General features: G+C 45.5%; 1 protein-coding gene across 2 annotated transcripts in view; it reads left to right on the forward strand.

Moving 5' to 3' along the window:
- GALNT1 (polypeptide N-acetylgalactosaminyltransferase 1) overlaps nt 1–24255 on the forward strand; it is a 142637-nt gene that overhangs the window by 103910 nt on the left and 14472 nt on the right. For both annotated transcript variants that reach the window (XM_074988007.1, XM_074988008.1), the window contains 3 exons: nt 2378–2548; nt 6704–6821; nt 8688–8868. In XM_074988007.1, coding sequence (XP_074844108.1) covers nt 2378–2548; nt 6704–6821; nt 8688–8868 — 470 coding nt within the window. The remainder of the gene's footprint in view (nt 1–2377; nt 2549–6703; nt 6822–8687; nt 8869–24255) is intronic.

Consider the following 24255-nt stretch of genomic DNA (forward strand, 5'->3'; position numbering starts at 1 on the left):
AGGTGAGGTTCTGGAATAGCCTCTCAATAAGGCTGCTGCTGCACTACCATGGTCCCGTCAGAGGGGCTGTGGCTTCGAATTCCTTCATTACAAGCTAATTGAGGCACTGACATGCATATTCAGGGACTCATTAGCATAATGGCAGCTGCATGAACAAACTTCAGTTTTCAGGCTGGCAGTGAAGATGGGGGCAGCTTCGAAATAAGCGCCCGCTTCAACATTCCCTTACTCTGTTCTAGTTCTGCGGGAGTAAGGGAATGTCGAAGTGGGGCGCTTATTTCAAAGCTGCCCCCATCTTCACTGTCAGCCTGAAAATTGAAGTTTGTTCATGCAGCTGCCATTATGCTAATGTGGCACTGAATATGCATGTCAGTACCTCATTAGCTTGTTTCAAATTATCTCATTACCATGGTCCCTCCGATGGGCCCATGATAGTGTAGCAGCATCCTAAGAATTGTTGAGACAAATAACTTACTTTTAAGCTAGCTAGACAAACTTATACATGCAGTTGTATGGTGTTTGTTGTTGTCGGGGATTTTTTTTTTTTTTTTTTTTTGAATTGCAGGGGACATGGCTCAACAGTTCTAGAGCTACCTTGTGGTTTGTGAGGTATATTCGTAAAGCCTGAACGCTGATAGGCCAGAGAGGGATTTTTTTCTCAATCACAACGTAGGGCAGGATTGTCCTGTCCCAGGAAGGTTTTTATTTTCTGAAGCATTGGGTAGGCTACAACAGGAGATGGGACAATAAACAGAGTTGGTGAGGTCTCTGAGTATTTTCTCTGTCAGGTGGCTGGCTCATTGATTTTTTGCTCATGTGTTTTGGATCCAACTTACTACCATATGAAAGGCTGGGAAGGATTTTCTCCCAGATCAGATTTGCAGAGACCATGGGATATTTTGCCTTGCTATGCAGCGTGTGATAGGGGCTACTTGCCAGACTAACAAACGTTTTTGGCTGACAATTGGAGTGTTGAATGGAACCAACATACACAAATGTTTCATAAAGCACTCTTACAAGTCCTGAGGTTGTTTTTTGTTGCCTCTGCCCAGACAAATTCTATTCACTCTAGCAAATTACATTGTGTGTCTTGCTAGAATGTAGGAGCAAAAGTATTAGCAAAAATTAGCTAGTTTCTCAATTTCCAGCTACAAAATAGATGCATTTGGTTCAAGTAATCGTAACTTTAGAAAGTAGCTTCCCAAAAGACCAAGTGAGTTTTAGGCCAGAAAGAAGGGCTAGATAATGTAGTCCCAATACTTGTAGATCAGAGCTCACCAACACCACCTAACAGACTCATGCTAAACCCAACAATGGAAATGAGATCATAGTATTTTAATGCACAAAAGATTAGACTATCGTGAGAGGCAGAAAACAGAAGGGACTGAGGCATGACCTGCTCCGTGGTAGGGAAATGATTAAGTGAGATATACAAAGATTTTGTATGCTAATGATGCAGATTTCAGTTTTGTATTTAAAATAAACCTGTCTGGAGTAAATTACTGACAGATAAATTTAACATTTAAATTATAATTACAAGAATGTGGGGCATCAACAAATATTCACAAGAAATAGTTTTGCTGGGAACTCGAAGAAATAGAAGCATTTTATCCTTAAAGTCAGTATTAAATCATGTTTCTTGACATGTCTTTGACTAAATAGTGGTGCAGTTTATGCAAGTCGCACCACTGAAGGACAACTTTGAATCATACCTTGATATGTGACCTTCCAAGAATATTAAGCTGATAGCTACTTCAGAATTCATCCTCCTAAAGATCAGGACCAAGAACAAGGGAGCTGCTTCCTTTTGAAGATAATCTGCGTGGCATCAGTGTATTTAACCAGAGTAGCTTCATTATGTCTGTTTCAGAATTATCTGAATATGTCTCCGAGAGGAAAGACCAAATTTTTACATCAAAACATGTAAGAGATCTTCAGCATACATCCAGAGAGTGAAAATTCTTATAACCTGAGGTGACTGTGATGCATTGGAAAGTCATCAACACTTTGTCGTAGTTTTTGTATATGCAGGATGAGGATATTTACTCCTTATGGATTATTTTGAGTGTTTTGAGAAATTAGTTAATGTATATTAAGCGTTAGAATTAAGATCACCATTAATACAAATTAAGCCAGTACTAAAATCAGGACAAATGCACACTATCTTTGGTAGCCAAATGGAATGGTTTAAAAAAAAAAAAAAAAACAAAAAAACAAAAAAAACCTCAACTTAATAAAATCCTCAGGCCTCCTGACCACTAAGAAGTTTCACGTGCACTGTAAGTTTGAAGAGGTGCTTGTTGTCTACAGTGGGTAACACACAAAGAACACATGTTGACCACTTGTGCTAATAGATTTTTGGCACTTCTCTCTCTAGGAGAACAGTAGTGTGTCCTATCATTGATGTAATCAGTGATGACACCTTTGAATATATGGCAGGCTCTGATATGACCTATGGCGGATTCAACTGGAAGTTGAATTTCCGCTGGTATCCTGTTCCTCAAAGAGAAATGGACCGAAGGAAAGGTGATCGGACCCTTCCTGTCAGGTAAGGGGAATTGATTATATAAGTTAAATTATCCGATACCTAAAACGATTTGTTATTTTTTGGTTTCTTTCCCATATTTGTTTTTACATACAGTAGAGCCTCAGAGTTATGGACCTCTGGGGAAAGAAGGTTGTCCATAATTCTGAAATGTGTATAACTCTGAACAAAATGCAGCTCCAGCTTCAGCAGGTCCCAGTTCAGGTCAGGTTCCAAAGGCATTTAGGCAGCTGCTTTCCTTGGCCCCAGCTAAGTGTTTTTAGATTAAACTCATAATGAAGGAAAAGTCATATTTCTTAACTTTTATTTTAAAACATGCTTATATCAACTTAATTACTGGGTTGCTTGAATGAGCACATGAAGTTCCTACACAACTCCATGAATGTGTTCCTTTTTCCCTACCTATATTTTAATCTGAGAGGAAACACTTGACTCAGTGATTTGACAGTTATACATTAATTTTATTTGTAATGAGATCTTTTTATTTAGGGTGATTGATTTTAGTGGTTTAAATTAAACATGAATACACTATGGTTGTCTGTAGCTCTCACCATCTTGCTTGTATAATATTTACCTTTTTTGGTATCTGTTTGTATTTTTACAATCAGTGGCTTCATTTTATGTTGGAGCATGTCAAATATTAATAATGATAAATATGTGAAGGTAGCTATTATCTTCTACTCCATTACAAAGACTCAAACTCAAGAATATTTGAGTTGTCACAGCACTAGTAAAGATCCCTGCCTAGCTGTTTTTCATGCAACTGCTGACAGAATATTGTGCCCACATTTGATTGCAAGTGCACAATTGCCATTTCTAAAAATTTAATTTATACCATTTCTGAATAAGTGAAATAGCTGATAAGTCCTACATAAGCTAAAAGTATACAATCACATTTAATGTAGTCAAAGTACCCTACATATAGACGGTGTAAGATTATATTGTTTTTGTCATTAAAATCTAGGTAAATGAAGTTTAGCAGATTTTGCAAATTAGCAAGTAACTAATAAACTTTTAAGGAACTTTGAGTAGCTGAAAGGGGGATATAATGGACCTCTGTATGTATCTCTGGTTATAGTGTGTGTTTCTGTGAATATAATATTGAAAGAAAGCATGGCCAATAATACTCAAATTGTGATACTTTCTTCTTGAGAAATAGTCTAAGGAAAAAGTATTTGTTTTCTTCAGGAAATTAGTGCCTTTTGTAAAGCTACTAGCCTTGAAAATAGAAAATTTCCATCTAGCCCATATGTTTAGCAGCTTATCTCTGCTTCCTCTGTCCTGTCCTATACAGAGGAGTTTTAGCGAGGAAAGACTGATGCAAACATTGGGCCTGTTAAATTGTTCCTTCTGCTGAAACTCACCAGCATAGTACTAATTATGATGTCAGGTAGACACTTAAAGGAGGTGCATAGATGCTCTGCATCCTGTAACTTCGAAGTAGCGGGTCCACCATGGCGGCAGTCCTTGGGAGCCCAGAGACACTCCAGCCAGTCCAAACAGCTTCTATGCTCGCTGCTGTCTTCATGTAAAGATGTAGCTAACCAGCAACGCCAGGCAGGAAGCTGAGAGCATGAACACTGTGGTGACAGCCAGCCAGCCAGCCAGGAGCCCCCTTCCAGGGCCACCAGTGAGCCCAGCCAGGGGTCCCAGAAGTCTAGCCAGTGCCAGCACAAAAGGGCACGTCCTCGCGCTGTGGTGCAAAGAGGAGGTCCTGCAACAGAGGGGCGCGTGGTGATGGAATGTGGACACTTACGAGCAGCTGAGCAGGGCCTTACCGATCAGGGGCAACTCACCAGGAGTGGTGAACATGTTTGCACAAAGATGAAGGAGCTCTGGCAGGCCTACTCTGAGCCTAGCACGCTGCCAGCTGGTCGGGGGAAGGGCCCACCCTGTGTCCCCACTATGAGGAGCGCCACTGCCTCCTGGGACTGAAGGTGGTGCAAACTCTGGAGCACCTCCTGGACACTGGTGCCCCCCATGCAGAGACCAAAAAGTAGCCAGGACCCTCAGGTACCACCAGCACCCACCCAGGGGACAGGAGACAGAGGCTGGGAGCGAGAACAAGGGTTCAAGCAATGGGACCCTCATCGCCCTCCCCTCTTGGGTCATTGAACCAGGACACCTCCAGCCAGGCTGGGGTGGCTGCTGATTTTTGGGACCCTGCTTCTGCCCACCCTGCCTCTTGCTACCCTCCTGGCACTCAACGAGTGACTGGTGGCCAGTGCCACTCAGGGTGAACAGGTCCATCCCTCCCTCCCCACCAGCTCCCCTGTTGCACCCCATGGCTCCTGTTGACCCCAAGGCTGCCGTACCCCTCCAAGCCCCCTACTTCCCTATTGTCCCTGCCCCAAAACAGCCCCAATGGGGGTCCCTGCACACAGGACAGTAGGGGGTCCTGCAGCCACCACGGCCCCGGTGTTGGCCTTACCCACCCCACGTTGATGTCCAACAGAGTGGTGGCTGTCCAGAGTGGCCAGCTTCCAGAGGTCAATGGCTGCCGCCTTGTGCAGGGAGAGTTAGGGCCACATCCTGGTGTCCCAGTGCCGGAGGGCCGCAGTGATCCAGTGGCAGAGTCCTCAGATGTCTCTGTTCCACCTGAAGTGGTACAGCAACCGGTCGCTGTCCTAGTCCCAGCAGTCAGTGCTGGTGGGAAAGCCTCAGTGTCACCGGATCACTGGGGTGGGGCATAGCCACTGCCCTGGTAGAGGGCCTGCAGGAGGGGGCCTATGTTGCTGGCCCTGTGGTACTGGTGGCTGTCCTCCAGCAGCATCACAGGGCAGCACTGCCAGCAAGTGGGCCGCAGCCTGGAGGAAATCCATAAGGGTCTCTGCAGTGGTGTGGTTCTGTGCTGAGGGTATGCTGTGCTGTGTACAGTCTGGCAGCCCTGATCATGTGCAGGGTGTGCGCATTGAGAGGGTCCTAGAAGGGCTTGTCAGCCGTGTGACTTCTGTCCACAGTATTTCCTGGCCTCTTGCTTTGAAATAGGGTCCATGAATGTATAGGCACTTCCTTTCGAAGTGCTGGACTGCTACTTCAAAGTAGCGGATGGTGAATTTGATCTGCTTTGTGTGTGCAGATGCACATTTTTGAAGTTCATTACTTCAAAATAAGCTCCTTCGAAATTATGGTGTAGTGTTGATACAGCCTTACATATTGGGAACTAGATTAAAAATGCTGACCAAGTTCCACAGGCCACTGTGCCATTAGTTAGCAACAACTACTGGTTGTTGCAGACAGAGATTATTGTGCAGTTGTTGTGGAAGTGGAAGGTTTGTATCACATCGGCCATCTTCTCTTCTAGCAAGTGGTTTGCTTTCAATACAATAAAATACAGATATGAAATAAAACTAAGGAAGACAAAAGATTCTTCCTTGAGGAGTGTCCCTGTAGGTGTTCCACTTTAGGTGTCTTCATGCCTTGCACTTTCAATGGGAGACTTGTAGTGTCAGAGCCCTAGTTTGCTACGCATGTGAGGAGGATGTATCATGCCACCCTAAGGAGTGACCCCATGTGCACAGCTAACTCACTGTCTGTTCCTTCCCTATTGCCTTTGGATCAAGTCAGAGTTACTACAACGCTCTTCAACTTTCCATTTGTTGTCTTCCTTTTTTTATTTTTTACCTTTCTGTCCCCTTCTCTGGGAACACTTTCTCATTTCCATTTGATTAAACCTGAAGAAAAATCTTTTTAGTTCACCTTCCCTGACAATGGCAGTAAGTGCTCCACTGCTCCTCCTTGCCCCACCCCCCGCACTTCCCCTTTGCTTTGGAGTTCATGCTGATTCTTACAGGCTGAGAAGAAACTGGGTGTCATTGGCTATGCACAGAGTAGTCTTTTTGAGCAGCATGAGGTGGTCACTACATGTGTGCTTCCAACCAGAACACTGCTCTTACAAATCTCTGAATAGAAGCACAAGGTGTCAAGATACCTAAAGTGGAGCACCCATTGGGACAGCCATCTCAAAGAACCTAAGTTACCTCACAAGTTAAATAATCTTTTATTTGAAGGAAAGAGGTCAAGGATAAAAAGTTAAACTAAGTTTTAAAAAAAATGCACCAAAGATGCTTAAATGGTGTGGAAAAATTCAGTTCATACACATTTCTCAACATGTGTATCCAAAAATGAAAGTGCTTATACATATTTGTTTTCTTTCAGGACACCCACAATGGCAGGAGGCCTTTTTTCAATAGACAGGGATTACTTTCAGGAAATTGGAACATATGATGCTGGAATGGATATTTGGGGAGGAGAAAACCTAGAAATTTCCTTCAGGGTAAGTAGAATTCCCTTTAGTTCAATGCTTTGCTTCATAATTTAGAACAGTTTGAATTGTATAAATGGTAACCTGTTACTGTCCTTTTATCTTTAACATCCAAGCACAAGCAGCAATTTATTTTTGTGTAATTTCTAGAGAGGACTGTTGAAATGCTGTATGATCAGTAAAGGAAAATGCCCATTATGCAATGTCCATAGCCATGAGACAAAAATGATTGGACACAGAATTTCTATTTAAAGAAAAATAGTCATCTAAGATGTTCCTGTTCAGAATCTCTGTTAGAGTAGAATCTGGGAGAGACATTATTAGCTAAGCCAACATCAGTGATGTGTGGCTTAACGTTTCCAGTAAAAGCTAGTGTTTCCATTATAAATCCTCGTTCAGTCATTTACAACTTGCTGGTTGCATCCTTTTGTGGATATCGGATCTACTTAGTGTTGTCCATCTTTCTGAATTATGTTACATATTGAGTAATTACCAAATGATAATGTTTCATTCCCTTCTTTGCTTTCAGGCAAAGTGAATGGCAGCTATGATAGTAGTAACCAAGTTTAACACATCAATAATTTTACACTGTTGTCTCTTGGAGCGCAGTGTAAAATTGAAATGTCTTGCATGCTAAGTTCAGATAATCTTATCAAGAAAAAAAATTCTGGATCTTGTTACATTTTGCAGAGCTCTAGTAATCACAAAAGGATGGGTTGGTTTTAATCATCATGCTGGTAACTTGAATTAAATATATTTTATCTTAATTTTTTCATACAAAAGGTGATTTCTTATTGGTTGACAACCATTATAACGTGTTGGTTTTATATTTGATGCTTCTTTTTATGAAGTACGATACTGTATGTCTTCACAAGGATTTAATTATGTATCTTAATTATATAGCCATCCTCTTAATTTTTACTCTTTTGTTAGATTAGAAAATGGCACATTTCTTGTTTTACTAGATCAATTTTTTATTGTGATTTGTGCCGATACTCATTAGGACAAATGTTGGAATTGAATTAATCTGTAAAATCCAGCATTTTAAAATTAGTAGTTAAATAAAACTATCTTAATAGTACCGGATGCATAAGGAAAAGTTTCTCAAATTTTTTTTGAATCTGAAACTGATTTATTAAGCCAAGAAAATTGAACTGATTTGTTTCTGGTTGTCGTGTATTTGAAGATTTTAGTGAATTTCATCTGCTCAGCACCTCTTTCACTTTCCTAGATGTGAAGTGGAAAAACTCCCAGTCTTTTTAATTTTGCATAAAAAAATTGGAAAAGAAGAAAATATCTTGGCAGGTGATGATAGCTGTCAGAAGCTGATTTAGCACTTTAGTAAACTCTGGTTCCAGCTGCCAAGGCAATTATGCACTAGCTCAGTGGTTCAGCTTTCTTTAAAACTTCAGCAGCAAATATGCTGCTTGAATATTTCATTTTGTTTACATTATTTTAGTAGATTTCAGTGAGTTTCGATCTTGATAGGTTTTCATAATTTGACGTTTATTTTTTAAAAATGTATTTATTTAAAACAAGTATCCATTTTAAATTAATTTTTTGATTTGGTCGCCATGAATAGCAATTTCTTTTGGACTGAGTTTCACCTTTGCTGCTTTTCTTTTTGCTTCATTCTGAGCCCTACCATTCATCTGTGGTAGCCGCTGACTGGCATCTTAGTGAGGTGGTGCCTGATGTAATTTGGTCTTCCCCTAGCCTCCTTTTAAATTCTCTTTGGGTGAGCAGCATACTCACACTTTTCCGGGCAACAGAATTTTTTTGCTGTTTGAAAAGACATTAGGATCACAAACTCTTTAGAAATCACATTTTTGGGGGGAGCCACTTTGAATTATGCAATGACTGTTCTATCACTTTCAGATCTGGCAGTGTGGGGGCACTTTGGAAATTGTTACCTGTTCACATGTTGGGCATGTGTTCCGAAAAGCCACTCCTTATACTTTTCCAGGAGGCACAGGGCAGATTATCAACAAAAATAACAGACGGCTTGCAGAAGTCTGGATGGATGAGTTCAAGAATTTCTTTTACATCATTTCCCCAGGTGAGTAGTCTTTGATGTGAAATAATTCAATTCCAGATAGAAGATACGAGTGTCTTTAAAAGGAAAAATAAAAATCAGGACTTCTAAATACAAATGCTAGTAATTCTAAAGGAAAGGCATTCACGTAAAATAAAAAAAAAAATATTTAAAACAATTCTGTTAAAGGAATGGTCTTGTGTTTTTTTTTAAAAAAAAAAAAAACCTCCTTATCCTAACCAAACAGATGCCTTGGAGTCCTTTTTATGTGCATATCCGAAAGTTAAGAATGAGTTTCAAGTGCACAAAAATAAAAGTGCAATGAGAAGTTGACTTGTAGAAGCAGATTTCTGGAAGAGTAGGCAGAAGTTTAAATGCATCTTATAATATCTGTTTGCTCCCTATAACTTCAGGTAGAATAGGTCAGAGGGGAACAATTGACATTCATTGCTGATTAATCAAATGAGCATTTCCTTTCATCTGTCTAGACAGATAAAAAGCAGCCAATTTTATATTTAGGGTAAATGTATTGTGGGGGGTGTATGGGGTATAAAAATATATATCTGTAGAAATTAGGCATCCTCTTAGACTCATATTCAAATTAACTGTTCTGTCTCTTAGAATTATGAATATTGTACATTTCTGCCTTAAAGGAATAACCATTAATATACTTTCTTTGGAATTAAGTCTCTTTCAGGTGAATACAGTAAAAGCTGTGTTATCCGGCATATGGACAACTGCCATGCTTGGCTGAGTCTGGCTGACCAGCTGGTTACCTGGCGGGGCCAGCAGAGTGGTTCCAGCTGCTCACTTTAATACCTAAATATATAATGCACCACTCAGATATGCAGCATCTTTTATTATCCAGCAACCCCAGTTCTCCGGGGATGCCAGATAATAAAGCTTGGACTGTTCTTTTTAAATAAATTATTCTTACAAAGGCCATGTCTACGCTAGACATGGCAGTTGATGGCTTATACTTGATTTTAGCTATGCAAATTGCATAGCTAAAATGGGCTTTTCTGCTGTCGACCTCTGTACCTGTCTTTGTGGAAGAATGCCAATGGGAGCTCTCCTCCTGTCAAACTTCCTTAGTCCTTGTGGCTCATGAGGAGTTACAGGGTCAACGCTGACCCTGGAAAACTGCTTCACGTGTGGATGAAATTGCACCGCAGAAGACTGACCCTGAGTGAGTGATCTTCTGTGGTAATGTAGATATAGGCAAAATTTATAGTATTTGTGAATTAACACTCACGCAATGGATTTCTGGTGCTTTATTTGTAAAAATGTAATGTTTCTTCTTCTTGGGAGAAACTTGATCACTTTGCCTGTAACTAAATACTTACCTTTCTCATAAATTAGACTGCTATAGTTTTAGTCAATGACCTTTTGTTAAATGAAGTTAATACGGAGTTACGAGTCTACTCTTAATTTTGTTTAACATTTTAACTTTTTTCAGATTTCTTAATATATTCTTTCCTCTTATCTTAATTCCCCTTCATTTTTCTGCTTTCTTTCACTGTATGTAGCAGTTCTTCACTGATGCTTATGATCTGGCCCACAGGAAATCGGCCACAAGATATGAGGGTGAGGATTACTGTGCAGAAGCAGACTTGGCTTCTAGATGAGCACCAATCAGCCATAACTAGTTTCCCATGAGCTGTACCTCTCAATCCCATTATTCACTTCCTATTTTTTTTCTGTGATTTTGTTATCTAGGGGTAGTTGGAGGACACTAGAATAGAGCATTCAAGCTACTCTCATAGTCAGTTAACTCTTAATTAAGGTTTTGGTAACGGTAATGCACAGTTACCGGTTTTCAGAGTATTTAAACTGGGGAGTTTACTAGAAAGCCCAACAGAGATTGGAAAATTATTATAAAGATGTGAGCATGGTCAGTACAAAATGGGAAGCCAGTAGGAGCCTCTTCTAAAATAAGGAGCATAGGAATGCAAGATAGAGACCTAATATAGATTGATTGGAGATTAGGATTAGGGAGCTAGTATTCTGAGAGGTCACAGGGAGTAAGGGAAGGGTTGTTGGGATAAAAGGGTTTTGGAAAGCTTCGGATATCCAAAATTTACTTCGTTGTTTTAATCAGTCCTCTGCAGCTTTCAGTCGCAAAATTCCATTTAGTTGTCATAAAATATCCCAGTGATTACAAAGAATGCTAGTCTCTCAGGCTGAGAATCTCATGGAGAGATGGGCTAGGCCAGAAGTTACTGAATACATTGATCTATTAAAGAGCCATACCATGAAGTTGACCATCCATTTGTTACCACTGCAGACAGTAGCTGCTTCTTCGAGGGTCCCTGTGGGTGCTTTACCTTTAGGTGCACGAGTGCCACTGCATCCACTGGCCATAAATTCATTAGTAGCAGTGCCCCTCCCAGCTGGCCATGCGCACAGGGCACAGGCACAAGACACTGTAGCATTTACTGCGCCTGCACAGCCGTCAGGCCCCTCAGTTCTTCTCTGATCACTGCTGGCTTCGGTCGCAGAGTAGTTCCCTCACCTTCAGTCAGCTGGAGGGGGGCAGAGTGGGGAAAGAACATGAGAGAGTACAACTTACCTTTAGTAAATATCAAAACAACAAACAAGGAAAAGACAACAACAGAGGAAAAGCTGAAGGTGTGGTCTTTTCCAAGTGGCTCTAGGTGCTTTCATTGGCTCCGCTTCACAGCAGAGCCCAACCCTGTCAATTTCAGTCATGCCCGGCTCTCCAGGGTTTAAAAAGTGTGTCCCCTTTGGTCTGTCCATTTCCATCTCAGATGGCCAGCAACATACTGTAAAAGACTAACCAAAAGGTGTAGAAGAGTGAGACGACAGCTCCAGATGTGACAGATGGAGCAGGCCCTGAAACCAACAGACTCTTAAGACAACTCCTGCAACAGGGGTTGAAGCCATTCATAGGGCTTTGATGCTAACAGGCCCTAGAGATAAGGGAAAATCCCCTGGAACTAGCAAGAGGTCACATACTTCCTCGGGGTCTGTCTCCCTGGTGGTCAAAGCAGCCAGTTCAAACCACCGTGCTGTCACACCCCTACTTTAAAGTGGGCAGCTAAGAGTGCTTTACCGAAAAGCTGTGCTAGCTAGCAACATAAGGAGAAGGCGCACCCATCTTCAAATGGAAAAGTGGTGAAGCTCTTTGACTCGGCCACCACTCCAGCACCATAAAAGAAGCCGGCTGAGAAAAAAACCCGCATACTGGCTTCTATACAAAGCACTCCAGTGACAAGCCAGTCACGCAAAAGCGCATGAAAGTGCTAAACACAGCTTTAGCCTTTGCTGTGCTCCTAGCAGCAGCAGTGCAGAAGAATCTCGTACTGATGCCCCCTCCTTCATTTATACCACAATACACGCCATTTTTTCAGTCAGTGGGCACCCTGCTGTTCAGTGATGGCTCTCTGCATAGCTCAAAGCTTTCTTGTTCAGCCACCCCAGCTTCCATGTCAGCAAGGTTCTCTGACTCAGATGAGGATACTTTTACCTCAGAACATCAGGAAAATCTTCATCCAAGACAGTATAGCAACAGTGGGTGCCGCCACCCAACTGGGCATACCGGAACCCGTAGTCAGTTTTTCACCAGCAGCCCCATCCCCAGGTGTTACCTCGCCCTTTACTGCTGAATAGATCTTGAGTCCCTAGTATACAGTCACTGGACAGGTCCGAGATTTCAGAGGTCGATGACTATGGCGATTGCACAAGAGGAGGTGATAGGTCAAATTCTCTGCTCCCATCACAATTCTCTCTCTCCTCATGCTCCACAGACTCGATTATTCAAATTATTCAAATAAGCTGGAGATACCCCTCTCGACTGCTGCAGATACACAACATAAGCTGACTAACATCGTACACTTGTCCACATAGAACAGGTGGCAATATTGATTAACGAAGTCCTCCTGAACCCAGTCAGGCTTCTGTGGAACACCCTGACCTCCATTCCACCTATGTCGAATAGGCTAGATCAAAAGTATTACATGGCCCCACAGGGTACTGAGTTCCTCTTCTCCCACCCACACTCTAGCTCACTAATAGTAGAAGCTGTAAATTGGAAGGATAGGCAGCAGAACACCAGATTCACCCCATGAGATAAAGAATGGAAAAGGCTGAATGTCATGGGGAAAAGTCATACTCATCTGCCAGCCTGCAGTTTTGTATTCTCAATTATGTGGCATTTGTTTGCAAAATACACACGCCATGTCTTCGACCAACTTCATGCTTTTAGTAAAACAGTACCAGTTGACAAGAAGTCAATACAAAGCCCACATGAGACAAAGCTCTCTCATTTCAAGAACTGCATTACAGTCAGCACTGGATGCAGCAGACACCGCCACTAATTCCCTAGCATCAGCACTGGTCATGAGACAGGTGTCGTGGCTACAACTGTCCAGGTTTCCCAGGGCTGTCCAAACCACTGTGGAAGACCTTCCTTTCAAAATGTCTTGATTCTTTTTTGAGAATATGAACACGACACTTCACTCCCTTAAGGACTCAAGGGTCATCTTGCACACCCTGGGCATCCAAATAGTCATTGCAAGAAGAAAACAAAACAGACAATTTAGTGTCAGGTATAAGCCATCACCATTTAATAATAGGCACTATGATAACAGACAATGTCAGAAACAGCCAAGGAGACAAACCACAGGTCAGTCTCTGACCCAGTAGGCTCCAGCCCAGCGGTCATTTTGAAGATTTGGTCAAGAGTTAGACAGCTCCCACAGCCTGCAGGCTCCACACTGAGCCACACACCATCTTCAGCTCAAGGCTAGCAGTATTTTATCCTGCATAATGAGTCATCATCACCACCACCAAGTGGGTCTTACAGATCGTTCACACCAGTCATGTTATCCCATTCATCTCCAAACCCCAGTCTCAGCCACCATGCCTTTTCAGGGACCCCTCTCACAAGCCTGTGCTCTTGTAAGAAGCACAGTATCTTCTGCAGCTGGGAGTCATAGAAGAGGTACCCGCCGAGTGCAGGAAAAGGGGCTTCTACTCATGCTGCTTCCTCACATGGAAGAAAATAGGGAGTTGGAGACCCATACTAGACCACAAGCATCTAAAGTGGTACGTACACTGTCATAGATTCAAGATGGTAATGTTAGCCACAATCATCCCTGCACAAGAGAGAGGGGATTGTCAACTCTCAACCTTCAAGATACTTATTTTCACTTCACCATTCACCCATTGCACAGATAATTCCTCAGGTATGAGTGTGAAATGACACTTCCAGTACAGGGTGTTACCCTTTGGTCTCTCCACAGCACCAGGATTTTTTTCAAAGGTTCTAGCAGTGGTCACTCTACATCTAAGAGCGAAGGGGGTAACCATCTTTCGCTGCCTGGACGGCTGTCTAATAAGGGGCTCCTCTTTAGCTTGGAACCAACAGGCAACAGCTTTGCCCAAAACCCTGTTCACCAAACTGGGCCTATGCATAAACCTGCCAAAATGCACCCTGACACCAGCTCACATGCTCGAGTTCATTGGGGCACTCTTGGATTGCCAGACAGCCAAAGCCTCACTGCCTCAGCACGGATTACAATCACCCCAAAACCTTGTCGTCATAGGTCAGTCCCAGCATAACTGCCAGGGAACGTCTGTCTCCTTGGCCACATGGCAGCAGCAGCGATCTCCTGTCATACCCCATGCACACCTCGGGATGAGACCAATGCAGGCCTGGTTCAAATTGGTGTTCAGGCCTCATGTTCATCCTCGGAACAAAACACTGAGAATCCCAGCTGCAGTGAGACACTCCCTCAGTTGGTGGACACAGCCACAAAATGTATGCAAAGGAGTTCCCTTCCACAAAGCCTCCCCATCCATCACGATCATGACAGGCACTTCACTGTTAGGCTGGGGTGCTCACCTACGGGGCCAACTGTTTCAGGGCACATGATCAACAGACAAATGCCTCAAGCATATCAACCTTATGGAGCTCAATGTAGTAAGGTATGCTTGCATGCACTTCTGAACTCAGATGACCAGAAACACAATCCGCATAATGACAGACAATGCACTACATCAGCAAACAGGGCAGAGTACACTTGTGATAACTCGTGTCGAAAAGCAGTGCAGCTGTGAGAGTGGTATATCCCTTGACAAATCCACCTCATGGGGTTCTGTGTATGAGGCAGGGAGAATCTACTCTCAAATGAGCTCAGCTGCAATTTCCCTCTCAACCACAAGTGGGAAATAGCAGATCCACCATCTTCCACAGATGAGGGTTCCCAACTGTGGATCTGTTTGTCACAAGTGCTAACACATACTACCTCTACTCTTGCTCCAGATCTGGTTTTGCACCTTTAGTGTATGCAGTCCCACCAATTCCTCTCATCGAGAGGGTCGTGATCAAGATAAAGCAGGACAGGGCTTGAGTCATACTACTAACACCCAGATGGCCCAGACAGATCTGTTTCCCCATGCTTCTGCAGCTGTTCAGACATCCCCCAATGTTGTCTTCCTCCTGTTCCCTCACTCTTAATCCAACAGACTGGGTCCATTCGCCACCCAGCCATCAACAGCCTTCAGCTCCATATGAGGTGCCTGGTTGACTGACAGATTCAAAGCTTCATTGTCCACCTCAGGTCCAAATGATTCTTGAACAGTAGTCAACTTGCAGCAAGAAAGACCATCTTACCAAAATGGCAGCACTTCTTAGCTTGGTGCCTTTCCCAACCCTGTGATCCCATACACATGGGGATCCCATACATATTCACTAACCTGTTTCACCTTCAACAAACAAATCTACCCATCAGCACCATTAGGGTCCACCTGGTAACTATATTGGATTTCTACCTGCCTATTCAAGACCATTCAATCTTCACCTAGCCATTGGTCAAGTGGTTCCTTAAGGACCTCCACAACACATTTCTGCCAATTAAAAAAAATTACATCTGCATGGGAGCTCAGTTTGATCCTCAGTGCCCAAACCAGCAAACCTTTTGAGCCAATAGCCAACTTTTTAGTTGCACTTGTCTATGAAAGTGGCTTTCCTCGTGGTGATCACTTTGGTGCCAAGGGTAGAGATCAGTGCACTAATGTTGGAACTACCACGTACAAACTTTTACAAGGACATAGTAGTTCTCTGCACCCACCCTAAATTCAATCTCTAGAGTACTTAGCTCTTTCCACTGCAACGAGCCAGTACACTTACCTGTCATCTTCCCTAAACCTCATACCGATGATAGAGACATAGCTGTGCATACTTTCAATGTCTGTTGAGCCTTGGCCTTCTATCTGCAGAGAATGTAGTCATTCTGCAAGACAACCTGACTCCATCTCCTCCTTCTGAAAGGTCTCATGGCATGGCTATCTCTAAGCAAAGACTGTCCAAATGGATCTTGAGCTGTACGAGACTTGCTTACAACAAGTTTAACAAAGAACCTCTGACAGGAGTTTGTGCCCATCCCACAATGCAGTCTCCAGTTTCCTGAACACAGCATTTCTGTTGCATGTAACAACCTGTAGAATTCTGTGTAAGCTTTAAAATTTATTTCACCAACAGAAATCCAAAACAAAGGGACCTCCCCTGCCTTATAGTAATATGTGATAATTACCATACAAATTCACTTGAAATGTATGTTTTTTGTGTTAATTACATGTAGTTTAAGACTGAAATTAACAGAGTAATGAGTAAGGACTTCAGTTAGTTTCTCATGGGTTCACCTTTTCTGGGAAGTTTTGGACGGGAGAATGGTGGGAGAGGAAGGAGTCCTGAAAGTTCATGGTGTTTATTACATCCAACTGCTTGTACTACTGCATCCTTTGCTTTTGTTTGTGTAAAATGAGTTCTTTGGAAAGGTTTTTAGGATAGACAAATCTCCTTTATGAATAGAAATTGTTAGATTTAACCATTTAAAAATAAAAAGGTAGTTATAGGTGTCAGGTGGTTTTTCAGAGTATTAAAATTTGAAATTGGTGTTAATTTAAAATTGTGTTAATGTGTTAAACTGTAAATTAGAAATTGCTGAAAGATGGCATAATACAAACCTAAGCAGAGGTGAATTTTAATTTGGACTTCTATGACTAATACTTGTAAATCAACTTGGTTATTTGTTGCACCAGTGTTTTTCTCCCATAGAGCATATTCGGCAAAAAAGATTTGATGTAGTGTTTTCTATACTAGGATTGTTTGTTCTAATCAAACACTGTTTCCCTATTAGGGGAAATAAATGTGAAATAATGGCTTATGTTTACTTTCTTTTATTGTCATTATTGAAGTGCTCCCAATGTTGGTGGGGAGGAGGGGTAGATACAGGTGTACAGAGAGCTACAGATAAATTGCAGATAAATTTCAGTAAAATTGTTTGGTGATTCCGTGGGCTTTTTTGTGTAAAATAGTCTGAATGTTTAAGCACATCAAACTTCTACTTCATCTCCACTAATTGAGAATTAAAAAACAAACTAAGTCTATAACAACAAGCACTTCTGCAACATAAATTTTAAGGCTACTGCTACATATGTCATAGATGGATTGAAAGGACTATGCAAAAATTACACAAGATGGTCTTCTGTCTTACCCATGGAAAACAATTTAGTTTAGAAATAGGTGTTTTCCCAGTCTGGGGTATTGTGCAGTTTTTCTCTTTAAGACAAAATAAAATGGAAACAATTTAAGATGGGACAAGGGAGCACTGAGAGATAAGGGCAGCACTTTCTACCTATAAAAGTTGTCCAACAGCCATATTCAAGTCAACCTATTTTATTATGCTGCTGCTATTCTGAGTTAGTTAATCTGAAGTGTGCAAATATGTACATTGAAATGGGTTTAAAGGATCACTGTGTATCATTGTCCTCCTCAGATACAGAGAATGCATTTCCACATTGAACAACATCAGCAAATGACACATCCTTGGTGGTACTCGCAAAAATCTCCTTCTAAGCTCGTATGTACTGTTTTGTACATACTGATCCCAAACTGCGTGGACATAGGCGGCAGCCCAAGGGCAGCCAACAGCATTTACCTTTTTAGTTCACATAGGTTTCCAATGGGTTGCTCAGTGCCTTACACAGCCCAACCACTTGGACTCCCCACCCCCTACCAGTCCCATTGGGGAGGGGGCTGTGCTGAAGGCTGTGGGGGAAAGAACAGGGCAGGAACTGTAGGTGTGGGGAAACAGGCGGAAAGGGGAGCAATGCAGCCCATGAGAGCTGCGGGCTGGGGAATTCAGGCTTCCTGGGCTGGGCAGTAGAGCATGAGCACAGAGGATTCTGTCTGGTGGCAGAGTTGGTGGTTTGGGGTGTTGGTCTGCCAGGGCAAAGGTGGAGAGTGGGGGCTGGAAGCCAGGGGATTGGGGCTGCTTGAGTCAGCCACAGTAGCCATGTACAGTAGAGAATACTACTTAATTTTAGGCACAGTGGTGCCCTGTGCAGTTGCATACTCTCTGAATGCCTAGGGATGGCTCTGATTAGTGATGAGTTCATCTTTTTCCTCCCTGTTAGCTCAGTGAGCAATTTGCATGTAAGTTGTTCCATCAGATGCCCATAAGAAATTGATTGTCATGTGCAATATAGATTGTGGTTTAGCAGTTCCTGGGTTTGGGGGTGGAGTTAGGAGAGGGAAGCACAAGTAGTAGTATTCACTATGTAACCTTTTTCTCCAAGGAAAATAAAATAAAATAATTTCAGAAAAACACACTATATTAAGAAACTCCTACCTGCTTTCGCCATAAAGATGTTTCTTCTTCGAGTGTCCCCGTGGGTGCTCCACAATAGGTGTCGGGCTCGCCCGGCGCCGCAGATCGGATCTTCCAAGCAGTTTCTGCCGGACCACGCATGCACCAGCGCGCGCCGCTCCCTTGCGCGCTCCTGGCCACGTGCGCGATCCAGTCCCCGCCAGTTCCTCTTAACCGCCGTCGGCTGCAGACGGAATCCGAACTAGGCTAAGGCCAAGTTAGCGTATTCAATGGTTTTAACTGTTTTTTCTTTAAAGTTTTCAAGTTCTTAGGCTACTGCAAGCTAGCCAGTTGTTATTTTTCAAAAAAAAAAAAAAAAGCGGGACGGCGTTCAGTCCAGTCCCAGTAACAAGCGGAACACCGGAGGCCAGGAGCCTAGGGCCATTAGCCCTCCTGCCGTGGCAGGCCATCGGAGAAGGGGAAAAACAGCACAGAGAAGGTGCTAAGTACCCATTAACAACTGAAAGACTCACCAACAATGTCCTCTTCAGGATTTAAGAAATGTGAGTCCTGCCGAGAGGCAATGCCAGCGTCTGATGGGCACAGTCTCTGCATAAGGTGCCTGGGGGAGTCCCATGTCACGCAGAAATGCTCCTTCTGTGCAAAACTAAAAGCCAGAGCAAGGAAGGACAGGGAGATGCAGCTTAAAATGCTGCTCTTCGACAAGGCCCTCCAGCCAGACGTGCCAGAGCGGCCGCAGCAGGAGGGACCCTCCGGGGCCCATAAAAGGAAAACCGCCTCCCTCACCCCATCAGCGCAAAAACGGAGGAAAGCCTCTCCAGCCCGATCCCTGCCGGCAGCAACAGCGAGCGGGACGGGAGGAGCGCGCAGCCCCCAGCCGCAGCAACAGCTGATCGGCGGCAGCACGGAGAGCCACGTGGAAGCGGCTCAGCCTCCGATAATCAAACAGCTGCCCTGCACCGCAGGGCGGCGGCTAAACAACCGGCGGCACCGCAAGCAGCGGCACCAACCCCCCGGGGAACCGGCGGTGCAGAGCGTGCAGGCACGCAGCCTTCAGGCACCGGAGGACACCGCCCATGCGGCACTGCCCATGAGCGTGCCGAGCACGGCGCGGACGGGGCAGAGATCCCCTACATGCCAGGGGGCAGAGTTACCTCCTCAAGGGAGGGGGAAGGCTGCACACAAAACGAGGCACCGCAGCCCCTCTCCAGACAGGGCTGCGGAGTTGCTTTCTTTCAGCCCTCTGCTTATGCTGCAGACTCCAACCAGAAGGCAGGGGTCCCCCCTAGCCTACCCGGAGCCCCCGTCTCCATTTTTACAACCAGCCTCGCCCTGGCTGGGACCACCTTCACCCTTCCTGGGGTTTGAGCCGCTGGAATACTATCCAAAATCGCTCTCTACAGTGTCCCAGATCTCTCGACAATCTCGCTCCCCCAGACGCAGAGGGTATGCACCAAGGGAGTGGTCTAGGTCACCTTCCCAAGAACAGTGCCTATACTGCCATGGTCGCCCCTGTCACGCGGGGCATAGACACCACCGGCAATCTACCACGGAAAGATCCCCACAGACGATCTCGTATCCCCGAGGGCAATTGCGAATGGGGACAGAGACTCAAGTATCTCAGGGGGGACGGGTTATGGAACCCCGAGATTTTCCCTCGCAAGCCTCTAGCGAGAGGATGTACCATCACCAACAGGAACCGGAAGGGTCCAGAGAGGCGTACCCCAGTGGTTCCTTGCTCTCCTCCCCGGACGAGGCTACAGCCCCAGGAGACGTCCATCCTCCGGACGATCTCAAACAGTTTCAAGAGCTGTTTAAGAGGGTGGCCTTCACGCAAGGCATCCAGACAGCAGAGGTGCAAGAGAAACACCATAAGCTCCTCAAAAATCTGAGACCTCCAGCCTCCTCCAAAATAGCAATACCGCTTGATGAAGCAATCTTGGAGTCCGCCACTATGATATGGGAGACCCCTGCGACTATTCCGCCTGTCTACAAGAGAGCGGATAAGAAATACTTTGTGCCGGTGAAGGGCATGGAGTTCCTGTTCAGCCACCCACAACCAAATTCCTTGGTGGTGGAGTCGTCGCAACAAAGATCAAAGACATCTCAATTCAAGACAGGGGGAACAGACAAAGATGCCAAGAAGCTAGAGCTGTTCGGCAGAAAGGTCTACTCCTCCTCCACTCTACTGTTGCGAATGGCAAATTACGCAGCGCACTTAGCGAACCATAATTTCGACAGCTACACTAGGTTAACCTCCCTCATGGACTCGCTTCCAGAGGACAAGAAACCGGTGCTCAAGGCCATCGTGCAAGAAGGCTACGCGGCCTCGAGGACGGGAGTTCAGATCGCCCTGGATGTTGCGGACGCAGCAGCGCGTTCCACAGCTACGGCAGTGGTGATGCGAAGGGAGTCCTGGCTCCAGACTTCAGGTATACCGAGGGATCTGCAGGCAAAGATAGTCGATCTTCCCTTTGACTCGCAGAAGCTGTTTGCTGAATCAACTGACTCGGTCCTTCATTCCAGTAAAGATTCAAGAGCCACACTTAGGACCCTGGGGATTTACACCCCTCCATACAGAAAGAAAAAGTACTACCCTCAACAAAGACGGTACCAGTACCAGCAACAGCGTCCCCAGTACCACAGGGGTTACGAGCAAGGGCGACATCAACAGCACCAGCAGTACAGAGCTCCCAGGCGACGTTCCCAACAGAGCCGTGCGTCCTCGGGGCAGGGCCAAAGGCCACAAGTTTGACACACAGATCCAGGGCTGCGCCATCACTACCATCGCACAAGGTCATCCGAAGCGGTTATTCCACCATCGCCTCCGACCATTCTACGACCAGTGGCAAAGGATCACCACAGACAAATGGGTGCTGGAGATCATAGCCACGGGGTACGCCATCCCCTTCCAGTCGCTCCCACCGCCACGACCTCCACCCAGGCCCCACCTCCAGGAGGCCTCCCATGTAGCGAGGCTCAAGCAGGAGGTAGACCATCTCATGCTCATAGGGGCAGTGGAAAGAGTGCCGGAGCAACTGCAAGGGAGAGGGTTCTACTCGAGGTACTTCCTCACGGAGAAAAAGACAGGAGGCTGGAGGCCCATCTTAGATCTTCGAGGCCTCAACCAGTACCTGCGCAAGCAACGCTTTCGGATGATCACAATCGCCTCCATCCTTACGGCACTGGACGATGGAGATTGGTTCGCAGCCCTCGATTTGCAAGATGCGTATTTTCACATAACTATCCATCCAGCTCACCGGCGATTCCTCCGGTTCATGGTAGGCAAAGAACATTTTCAATACAAGGTCCTACCGTTTGGCCTCTCCTCGGCCCCCAGAGTCTTCACCAAGACCTTGGCAGTGGTGTCAGCCTACCTGCACAGACAGGGGGTATTTATATTCCCGTATCTGGACGACTGCCTACTCAAAGGGGCCTCGAAGGAGGAGGTACTACGCATGATACGCGTCACAGCAGGCACGTTCTCTTCGCTCGGCCTGGTTATCAATCTGGCAAAATCAGAGAGAGACCCCGCACAGGACATAGAGTTCATAGGGGCACGCATAAATTCTATTACAGCGAGAGTATATCTACCAGAGACTCGCTTTCGGGCCATCGGCTCCCTCGTGCAGGTCATCACCTTCAGCCCTACGGTGCCGGTCCTGACGTGCTTACAGCTGCTGGGCCACATGGCAGCGGCGACGTTCGTAGTACAGAACGCCAGGTTACACATGCGCAGCATGCAGCACTGGCTGGCGAGCGTATACAAACCGGCAGCACACACCGTTCACAGGGTGGTGTCGCCCACAGCAGAGGTGCGCAAATCCCTGCAATTGTGGGTAAACCCCAAGAACTTGCTAACAGGGGTACCCTTCCACCAACCACAAATATCGGTTTTTCTTACTACAGATGGCTCCCTCATAGGGTGGGGAGCACACATGGGCGAAGAGGTGACTCAAGGGCTGTGGTCCTCCACGGAGCAGTCACTGCACATAAATATACTGGAGCTCAGAGCAGTGTTCAACGCCTGCAGACACTTTCGAGACCATATACAAGGCAAAGTTGTCAGGATCAGTACAGACAATACCTCCACCATGTTTTATATAAACCGGCAAGGAGGAGCTCGGTCCCGTGCCTTGTGTGCGGAAGCAGTCCGGTTATGGAACTGGTGCATCACCAACAATATAATCTTGAAAGCCTCGTACTTACCAGGCGCTCACAATGTGAAGGCAGACCAGCTGAGCAGGCGTTTTGCACTCACGCACGAGTGGCAGATCCGTCCCGATCTGCTACGACCGATTTTCCACTCATGGGGTTTTCCCCAGATAGACCTGTTTGCCACTCAACACAACAAGAAGTGCCCACGATTCTGCTCCAGGGCAGGACTGGGATGGGGGTCCCTGGGGGACGCGTTTGCGATCTCGTGGAGGGGCCCCCTGCTTTACTCTTTTCCTCCCACAGTGCTGATCCACAAAGTCTTGCAGAAAGCCAGGAGGGAAGGAGCCCGAATGATCCTGATAGTCCCAACGTGGGATCGACAGCAATGGTTCCCCCTACTCCTGCGCATGTCGGACCGTCCACCCATGCCCCTTCCGGTGGCGCCGGATCTGCTCACGCAAGCCCAGGGGTCCATAGTGCATCCGCACCCCCAAGGCCTGCGACTACAAGCGTGGTTAATCCATGGCTCAGCTCCCTAGAGAGCGCATGCACAGAGGAAGTGCAGCAAGTCCTAGAAAGTAGCAGGAGGACTTCCACCAGGAAGACCTACAAGCAGAAATGGACTCGCTTCACGGCTTGGTGTGCTACCAAACAGCTGGCCCCCCTTTCGGTGCCTATACCTGTAACATTAGAGTATTTACTGGACCTCAAGAGAGGAGGACTCTCACTATCCTCGTTAAAGGTCCACCTTGCCGCCATTTCGGCGTTCAGACACGAGGAGGAAGGGCACACGGTGTTCGCCCATCCCATGGTTACCAGGTTCCTCAAAGGGTTGGTAAACCTATACCCCCCTCGGAAACCGCTTCCACCTTCGTGGAACTTGGACCTGGTGCTTAACGCGCTAACGGGACCACCGTTCGAGCCCTTGGCCACGGTTTCCCTCCGCCTCCTTACGATAAAGACTACCTTTCTTCTTGCAATTACGTCAGCTCGCAGGGTGAGCGAGCTTGCGGCAGTTATGGCAACGCCACCCTGCACTGTTTTTTCCAAGGAGGCGGTAACCATACGGCTGCATCCAGCCTTTGTTCCCAAGGTTTCTTCTGAGTTTCACATTAACGAACCTATTGTTTTACCCTCGTTTTATCCAAAGTCTCATAACTCTAACAAAGAGGTGCGCCTGCACCTCCTGGACGTGAGGAGGGCGCTAGCCTTCTATGTAGACAGGACCAAGTCCTTCCGGAAAACGGATAGACTCCTAGTCTCTCTCGCTCCCAAATCGAAAGGAGAAGGTCTCTCTTCGCAGAGAATCTCGAAGCACATCGTATCCTGCATAAAAATGTGCTACGAACTCAAAAAGACTCCTTTATTGGCCACTCCCAGGGCTCATTCCACTAGGGCGGTGGCGGCATCAACAGCCTTTTTCAAGGGCGTTGCGCTAAAAGACATTTGCAGAGCGGCGACCTGGTCATCCTATGACACCTTCGCCAAACATTACACCCTTCGCAGGGTATTCCAAGAGGATACCCATCTCTCGACAGCGGTCCTCTCGGGGACAAGCTGCACATAATCCGATTACCCACCTCCTATCTTGGGTTACTGCTGGGTAGCCACCTAT

This window comes from Carettochelys insculpta, chromosome 2 (genome assembly GCF_033958435.1).
Source record: "Carettochelys insculpta isolate YL-2023 chromosome 2, ASM3395843v1, whole genome shotgun sequence".
In the NCBI taxonomy this organism is placed as follows: Eukaryota; Metazoa; Chordata; order Testudines; family Carettochelyidae; genus Carettochelys; species Carettochelys insculpta.